General features: G+C 39.8%; 3 protein-coding genes across 3 annotated transcripts; 1 reads left to right on the top strand and 2 right to left on the bottom strand.

Annotated features, from left to right (window-relative positions):
* On the bottom strand, window positions 1-1,095 carry LOC138881178 (uncharacterized). Its single transcript, XM_070161384.1, has one exon. It carries the CDS (start codon window positions 1,093-1,095, stop codon window positions 1-3), a length of 1,095 nt encoding a protein of 364 aa, XP_070017485.1.
* Window positions 1,096-1,178: 83 nt separating this feature from the next.
* On the bottom strand, window positions 1,179-1,541 carry LOC138881177 (uncharacterized). Its single transcript, XM_070161383.1, has one exon. The coding sequence runs from the start codon at window positions 1,539-1,541 to the stop codon at window positions 1,179-1,181; it is 363 nt and encodes a 120-aa protein (XP_070017484.1).
* A 4,889-nt stretch (window positions 1,542-6,430) lies between these two features.
* Window positions 6,431-7,114, top strand: LOC138881176 (uncharacterized). The gene has a single exon (XM_070161382.1). It carries the CDS (start codon window positions 6,431-6,433, stop codon window positions 7,112-7,114), a length of 684 nt encoding a protein of 227 aa, XP_070017483.1.
* The last annotated feature ends 1,997 nt before the right edge of the window (window positions 7,115-9,111 follow it).

The raw sequence follows: 9,111 nt of genomic DNA, 5'->3' as shown, positions 1-9,111 counted from the left end.
TTAGAGTTGCTGATTCCTCTCGAGTTCACTGCAAAGACTAGTTTTTACAGCAGTTAACTCCTTTTCCAGCAAGATGTGCGACTCACTGGCTACTTCCTTCCCTTTCCCAAGACTTACAATCCTATGTTCTCTATTGAGTCCCTCAGTGGTTTCCTTTGGATCAGTGGGTATCACTAGAAGGTCATCTCTTTCCTCTTCAGTGGAGGCAATTTTTTCTTCTAAGGAATGTTTCTCATTGCTAAGACCTTCTATTGTTTCTTTTAGATCAATAACTACTACCATCAGATCGTTTCTCTCATTCTCCACACTGATTTTTTTTTCATTTAGGGCCTCCTTCTCTAATTCAAGATTAGCTATGGTTTCATTTAAGTCCACTACACAGACCACTAGATCATCTCTAGATTGTTTGACCTCCCCTAGTTCTTCAGTCAAGATCTCCTTATCATTTACAAGACTATAATAAGCGTCAATTAGGACATTTGATAAAGACCTTAGTTTCTTAGAGGAATAGGATTTCAGATTTCTCTGAACATCCCTGAAGTTTACCTCATCGTCTTCATCTTCTTCTTCATCATCATATGAATGAGCCATCAGCGCGAACAGTGAATCGTACTTCGTTGCTTCAGTTTCCACTGCCATCATGGAGCTATTTTCTGCATCTGATTCCCTTTTGGATTCACTTGAGGAGTCTCCCCAAGCAGCAAAAGCCTGCTTAATGATATTGTCTGCAACACCTTTTCGATTGAATTTTTTCTCTGGAACCAGGTTCCTTTTTCCTGCTTTGTCAGGATTTTGCTTGTACTGCTCCTGTTTCGCGAGTGGGCAATTTTTGATGAAATGCTCTGACTTTCCACATCCATGACAAAGATCGTTGTTTCTTGTTTTACTTGAACTACCCCACTTTGGTATGCCACCATTTCTTTGAACCATTTTTTGAAATCTCTTAGTAAGATAGGCCATGTCACTATCTTCATCACTTGAATCACTCCTTTCAGCCTTAAGCACCAGGTTCTTTTCCTTCTTAGGCTCTCTTCTCTCACTGTCTTTCTTTCTTTTCATCTCGTATGTTTTCAGATTACCAATCAACTCATCCATGGTCAGAGTCTGTAGATTTTTAACTTCTGTGATGGCATTTACCTTGTTTTCCCAAGACCCAGGTAGAACACTGAGAATTTTCCTTACAAGCTTATTTCTGGGAATGACATCTCCAAGTGAGGAAGCTCATTTATGATGGACGTGAATCTGGTGTACATATCTTGTATGGACTCATCATCCTTCATCCTGAAGAGCTCGTATTCAGTGGTGAGCATGTCGATCTTGGATTGTTTGACTTGAGTGGTTCCTTCGTGTGCAGTTTGTAAGGCTTCCCATATCTCCTTGGCAGTATCACAAGCTGATACTCTGTTGTACTCATCAGGTCCTATGCCACACATCAAGATTTTTTTGGTACGATAGTTCTTTTCTACAGCTTTTCTGTTAGTGTCGTTGTACACTCTTCTCCCTTTGGGCACCAATGGTCCTGTTTCTTCAAGTTTTTTCATGGGAACATGTGGACCATCACAAATGATGTCCTACAGTTCTGAATCTTCAGCCATTATGAAATCATGCATCCGAGTTTTCTACCATCCATGGTATTGACCATTGAATTTGGGAGGTCTATAGGTTGATTGTCCTTCTTCAAAGCTTGGTGGAGCAGCCATTTAGGATCCTTCCTAGGTGTTAGCCTTATAGGAGAAACCTGCTCTGATACCAATTGATAGCTTATATGAGTCCACCAAACTATAGAGTACCTGGTCCCGTATGAGACTGATACGTAGAATGCTGTAAAGGCTGAAAGTAAAGAAGGCAAGAGATTTTTCTACGTGGAAAAATCCCACACAAGGGGATCAAAAAACCACTACCTACTCTTGTAGGCTTTTAACTCAACTAACTTGTAATCTACCTATTACAAACCACTTTGCAAAAACCCTATTACAAAGATCTTAAACTAACTTGTGATACAACCACCACAAGCCACTCTCTAACTCTCCTAGTTACAGAGGATATAACTTATGACTATTTCTAGTCACAACATAAACTCTAAAGTTTATGAATTTTGTTTGTTCCTAAAACAACGCTTCTAAGAAAGCAAGCTAGGAATTACAATGTAGAACAATTAACAAGATTCAACTCAACTATAGATATACATAAGACTTCGTTTAGAAATTGATCCTTAGTGGAGTTGTCTTCTTGTTTTTGACACACCAGTGATTTCAATGCCAGATCGATGCTTCTTTTTCTTGAGAGAATATCACTGAATGCACAAGTGATGGTGTGTCTTACACAAGGTTGTTTTATCACAAAAGATATCACAATAGATAGTGGTGTCAACTCTTGGTGTACTTCTTCTCAGTGAGAAGTGACTGTTGCACTGTTTGCACAACCACTTCTGGGCAGTTGCGTTCCAGCTGGACTTTGTGCTTTATGTCAGGACATACCAACGGACCAGGTCCTAATACTTCTGTCAGGACATATACTAGGACCAGGTCCTAGTTGTGTTCCTCTTTCTGTAACAGTTGCCAGATGGTCACTTTTTTCTGCTGTATTCCGGCTGTGCACTTGACTTGTACTTTGGTCAGAGAACCCTAAGGGAGCAGGTCCCTGTTGTGTTTCTCTTTATATTGAATGCATACAGTCACTAACTTGTGCTTTTGTCAAAGAACCCTAAAGGAGCAACGCATCGGGTCCCTGTTGTGTTCCTCCCTAGGGTTATTGATCCATTTGCTGATTTTCAGGCTTTGAACAGTTCACATGAGATGTGTATCCTATGGGATAAGGTTCTCTATCTGGCTCTTCACAAAAAGTTTATTAGATCATCAAAACATAAGAAGCATAAGTTTAAGAGATTGAAAACCCATCATCAACTAAGATAATTCTTGTTTGAAACCATTACCTTAATTGGTTAACTACACTAATCGAAAGAGGTGTTAGTAGTCAATTATTGTTTAATGTCTCTAACTGTCAATAAATTGATAACACTAAGCGCGAGTTGTGCTATTTATGTATTATTGTTATGTGGAGTTATTGTCTTAGAAATAAGTGGTCATTCTTTAAACTAGGTCTCTGTTTAACTGTTAATCAATTAACTATACTAATCTAAAGAGGTGTTATTAATTAGATACTTGTATATGATTTGGTTGAGTTAGAAATAAGCGATCATTTCATTAAACAGAGAAATAAATAATAAAATTTTGACTTTATTATAATAGTTTTATCCTGCTGATTCACAATATCCCAAACTCTATCATTTATTATAAAACTATTAAAATATTTATTACTTTTATTTACTACCTCTCTCTTTACCAATCTGATTCTTTCAAATAGTAATATAGACAATACAAATCTGTAGCCTAGGTGGTTCCAATATCTGTGGGATGATATTTGAAACTTTACTATAATTTGACAGAGTACGAGCAGAAAAATCATATACTCCTAGAGTTCGTCAGTTGGTTCGGGTTCGGAGTGGTCGTGGAGTGGAATGAGACACTTAGTCTCTTATTTAGAAGCTTAAGTTGGAAAAGTCAATTGGATATTGACTTATGAGTAGAAGGTCTTGGATGTAAATTCTGATGGTTCGAATAGCTTTGTTAGGGGATATTGGACTTAAGAGCATGTTCGAAATGTAATTTGGAGGTCCGTGAAAGATTAAGGCTTGAATTGGCAAAATTGAAAATCTGGCATTTTTCGATCGGTAGTGGAAATCTTGATATCGAGGCTAGAATAGAATTTCGGAAATTGGAGTAGGTCTGTTGTGTCATCTGTGTCGTGTGTGCAAAATTTCAGGTCATTCGGATGAGGTTTGATAGGTTTTGGCATTGTTTGTGGAGTTTGAAAGTTTGGAAATCCTCAGGCTTCAATCCGAGGGTGATTTGGTGTTTCGATGTTGTATTGAGTGTTCCGAGGGTTGGAATAAGTTTGAATAGTGGTATATGACTTGTTGGTATTTTTGGTTAGGTGCCCTGAGGGCCTCGAGATGAATTTGGATAGTTAACGGAAAGATTGTGACTTGATTTGGGCAGCTGAAGCTGCTACTTCTGTCATATCTACACCTGTGGACAGGGGACCGCAGGTGCGTGGTCGCAGGTGCGAAAGGGAGGCCACAGATGCTGAGAATTGGGAGCTGCAAATCCACAGGTGCGCACAAAGGACCTCACCTGCGAGACTACATGAGCGAGAAGTTGACCGCAGAAGCGGGTTTTGGGACTTAAGTGCGGACCACACCTACGATGGATTTTCTGTAGGTGCGGCATTGCAGAATTGACTTGGAGACCGAAGATGCGGAAATAGATGGGCAAAAAGTATAAAAGGCCTTCTTCGCAAATTTCTGCCATTTCTTCACCATTTTTAGACGAGTTGGAGCTTGGGAGCTGCGATTTCAGGAGGGAATCAAGGGTTTTCAGTAACGTAAGCTACTTGGGTTTTGCATCTTGTGTTTATGGTGATATTTTCATTGTTTAATCATGATATTAGTATAAAAAGTAGTGAAGAAACTTGGGGAATTAGGGCTTGAAATTAGAGAGTTTAAATTGGGGGTTTGAGGGACCATTTTAGGTCCGATTTTGATGATTTTGGTACGTATAAACTCAGGAGTGAAAGAAGTTTCTAGTTTTGCAATTTTTGTTGGATTCCGAGATGTGGGCCTAGGGTCGGGTTTGAGCAAATTCGGGATTATGGGTCTAATTTGATAATTTTTGTGTGGGTTTTATTCCTTTAGCGTGTATTGATGATAATATACTGATTTTGGTTAGATTCGGAGCATTTGGAGGCCGAATCGAGAGGCAAGGTTCACTTGTCTCCTTCATCTTACTCATTATGTCAGCCTCCTTATTTGAAGCCTCAAATATTTCCCAGGGACCAGAGTTAGTTCATCATATTGATCATCACCGTTTCTTCCTTGGTTAGAGGAAGATGTCTTCTTGAATACCCCATGGGCACTTCCTTCCACTTAGTGTGCCCTTATTGTAGACTTTGTGGCTTTTGCTTTGTGGAGAGTATCTTAGAAGGATTTCTTCATTTGCCTTTTGCATTGAACTTCCCAAGCTGGTCCTTCCAGTTGTCGAGAGCATGGCATTTTTTAGTCAAGAAGCTATTTTCTTCCATTTGGCAGTTCATAGAGGGTTTTGATTCAGGAGGGACCTGATCAGACACTTGTTCACCAAGTAGAAAGAAGTATTTGTTGCTTTTGCTCAGAATTTCTTGGTGATTCCATAGATTTGTTAGCATTATCTCATATAGGACCAGGTACTCTACAGTTTGGTGGACTCAGATAAACTAACAATAGGTATAAGAGCAAGTTCTTTTTAAAAGGTTAACACCTAGAAAGGATCTCAATGGCTGCTCCACCCAACTTTGAGGAAGGACAATCAATCTACTGACCTCCCAGATTCAATGGTCAGTACTATGGCTGGTGGAAGACCCGCATGCATGATTTTATGATGGCAGAAGACTCAGAACTATGGGACATTATTTGTGATAGTCCACATGTCCCCATGAAGAAGCTTGAAGAAATAGGAGAAATGGCGCTGAAAGGCAAAAAAGAGTACAACGACACTGACAGAAAAGCTGTAGAAAAGAACTATCGTGCCAAGAAAATCTTGATGTGTGGCATAGGACCTGATGAGTACAATAGAGTCTCGGCTTGTGACACTGCCAAAGAAATATGGGAAGCATTGCAAACAGCACACGAAGGAACTACTCATGTCAAATAGTCCAAGATCAACATGCTCACCATGGAATATGAGCTCTTTAGGATGAAGGATGAAGAGTCTATACAAGATATGCACACATGATTCACCTCCATCATAAATGAGCTTCATTCACTTGGAGATGTCATTACCAGAAACAAGCTTGTAAGGAAAATCCTCAGTGTTCTACCTGGTTCTAGGAAAAGTAAGGTAAATGCCATCGCTGAAGCTAAAGATCTACAAACTCTGACTATGGATGAGTTGATTGGTAATCTGAAGACATACGAGATGAAAAGAAAGAAAGACAGTGAAAGAAGAGAGCCTAAGAAGAAAAAGAACCTATTACTCAAAGCTGAAAGCAGTGACTCATGTGATGAAGATAGTGACATGGCCTATCTTACTGAGAGATTTCAAAAGATGGTTCAAAGAAATTGTGGTATACCAAAGTAGGTTAGTTCAAGTAAAGCAAGGAACAACGATCTCTGTCACAGATGTGGAAAGTTAGGGCATTTCATCAAAGACTGCCCACTTGCAAACAGGAGCAATACAAGCAAAATCCTGACAAAGTAGCAAAAAGGAACCTGGTTCCAGACAAACGATTCAATCAAAAAAGTGTTGCTGACAATATTGTTAAGCAGGCTCTTGCTGCTTAGGGAGACTCCTCTAATGAATCTGAAAAGGGACCAAATGCATAAAATAGTTCCATGATGGCAGTGGAAACTAAAGCAATGAAGTATGATTCACTGTTCGCCCTGATGGCTCAGTCTGATGATGATGAAGAAGATGAAGACAATGAGGTAAACTTCAGGGATGTTCAGAGAAATCTGAAATCCTACTATTCTAAAAAGCTAAGGTCGTTAGTAAATGTCCTAATTGATGCCTATTATAGCCTTGTTAATGATAAGGAGATTCTGACCATAGAATTAGGAGAGGCCGAACAATCTACAGATGATCTGGTGGTCTATATAGTGGACCTAAATGAGACCATAGCTAATTTGGAAAAAGAAAAGGAAGCCTTGAATGAAAGAATAACTAGTGTGGAAAATGAGAGAGACGACCTGATGGTAGTAGTTGTTGATCTAAAAGAAACAATAGAATGCCTTAGCAATGAGAAACACTCCTTAGAAAGAAAAATTGCAATTACTGAGGAAGAGAGGGATGGCCTTTTAGTGATATGCACCGATCTAGAGGAAACCATTGATGAACTCAATAGAGAACACATTTTTGTGAGTCTTGGGAAAGGGAAGGAAGTAGCTAGTAAGACACACATCATACTTGAAAAGGAATTAACTGTTGTGAAAACCAGTCTATGTAGTGAACTCGAGAAGAATCAGCAACTTCAAGCTGAATTGGAGAAGATAAGAATTGATCTTGAGAAATACCTGAAGTGAACCTGGTCCTCAGATGTTGTCACTGCCATGTATCTTAACAATAGTGGAAACAGGCAGGGCATCAGGTTCCAAAGGGAGAAAACTCCTTACAACCCTCACAACAAGTATGTCACTATCCCTAATAACTGGCTATGTACCCACTGTGGGATTAATGAGCATTTTAAAGAAAATTTCCATGCTAGGGTTCAGTCTGTTCAGAAAAACAAGGTGTTTACTGATAAAGTGACTACTAACAAGGGACCAGGTACCACTCGCAAGAAGAAGATGTTGCCTGCATAGACTAGGAAAGCCCTTATTCATCCTTTCTATCATAACAAGGGACCCAAACTAGTTTGGGTTCCTAAATCTAACCTTTGATTTGCATGAGCAGGGAATAGTGGGAGGAAGCAGACTGCGATGGACTATGGACTGTGGATGCTCAAAGCACATGACTGAAACACATCATGAAATTCTTCTCACTGAAAGCCCTGCGGGAAGGGAATGTATCCTTAAAAAGAAATGAGATGGTACATTCTCAATAAATGTAAAGTTGGAAAGTTTTTTTTGGCACTCAGTTGGGAACGTGTACTATGTGAATGGCCTAAAGTACAGGTACCAATCTGATAACTGGTCGTGTGGTCTTAGTGGACAAAGAAAACGGGAATATCTACTCGGTCGACTATGAATCTCCAAAAGCTGGTGGTATGAGATAGGTGAATTCAGAAATTTTTGCAAGAGAGATTGGTGTCTGCAACCCTCTCACCTCCGAATAAATTAACTCAGAAGGACCTGGTGCGTGGTATGCCAAACTCAAGAGTCACCTGGACACGGGTTCACAAAGCAAATGAGGAGACTCTCGAGGTGTTAATGGCTCTTGTCAAAAGATTCAAGTGAAAGCAAAAAAAGGGGGGATCACGCACAACTTCTCTACACCAAGGACTCCAAAGCAAGATGGTCTTGCTGAAAGAAAGAACGGAACTGGAAGATGCGGCATGGACAATGCTCAAGAAAGTTATGGAATCGCCAAGAAATTCTGAGCAAAAGCAACAAATACTACTTTCTACTTGGTAAACAAGTGTCTGATCAGGTCCTTCCTGAATCAAAACCCTCTATGAATTGCCAAATGGAAGAAAATACCTTCTTGACTAAAAAATGCCATGCTCTCGACAACTGGAAGGACCAGCTTGGGAAGTTCAATGCAAAAGGAAAATGAAGAAATCCTTCTAGGATACTCTCCACAAAGCAAAGGCCACAAAGTCTACAACAAGGGCACACTAAGTGGAAGGAAGTGCCCATAGGGTATTCAATAAAACATCTTCCTCTAACCAAGGAAGAAACGGTGATGATCAATATGATGAACCAACTATGATTCCTGGAAAATATCTGAGGCTTCAAATAAGGAGGCTGACATAATGAGTAAGATGAAGGAGACAAGTGAAAGACAGTGTAACATCATCTTCCACTTCTCACAAGGACCTGATACTTCACTTACTACCACTGAAGCTGAAGAAAGGGTGGAGATGCAGCTCATGGCACTCCATAAGCAACAAAACAAGAGTGTGGGGATATCAAAATTAACCTCCCAACTTCCCCTACCAATCAAACCTCAGTCCCTAACTGAAACACAAGCTCCCATCTATGTAACAATTCAATCACTCTCTTGTATTCTAGAGTTAGATAAGAATTTAAAATCTCAAAAAAAAAATTGTCCCTTCTGTCTCCCCACTCTAGAATAGAATCTAAAGTCAAGTCCTTAGGAATCCTACTTGAAGGCTTCCCAAAGAAGTTTGAGATACCTTATGGGAACTCAGGACCTGGTCCTGTATTACCCGTTAGGTGACAGTTTTTAATGTTGTTGGGTATGATGATGTTAACTGTGCATGTTGTCTTGTGAAAAGGAAGAGCACTTCTGGAACGGTTCACTTGCCATGTTCATGCCTCATCCCTTGGGAGACAAAGAAACAAAACTCGATGGCCACGTCAACAACTGAAGAATAATATGTAGCGGGAGCATCCTG

The sequence above is a fragment of the Nicotiana sylvestris genome, chromosome 11, assembly GCF_000393655.2.
Source record: "Nicotiana sylvestris chromosome 11, ASM39365v2, whole genome shotgun sequence".
Classification (NCBI taxonomy): Eukaryota; Viridiplantae; Streptophyta; class Magnoliopsida; order Solanales; family Solanaceae; genus Nicotiana; species Nicotiana sylvestris.
The sequence above is the reverse complement of the archived record's forward strand: the minus strand, read 5'-3'. Positions and strand labels throughout refer to the sequence as shown.

What these genes read in the sequence shown, in the direction of transcription:
- LOC138881178 (XM_070161384.1), bottom strand. Translation starts at nt 1,095, where the DNA reads ATGGATGAGTTGATTGGTAATCTGAAAACATACGAGATGAAAAGAAAG.
- LOC138881177 (XM_070161383.1), bottom strand. Translation starts at nt 1,541, where the DNA reads ATGAAAAAACTTGAAGAAACAGGACCATTGGTGCCCAAAGGGAGAAGA.
- LOC138881176 (XM_070161382.1), top strand. Translation starts at nt 6,431, where the DNA reads ATGGCAGTGGAAACTAAAGCAATGAAGTATGATTCACTGTTCGCCCTG.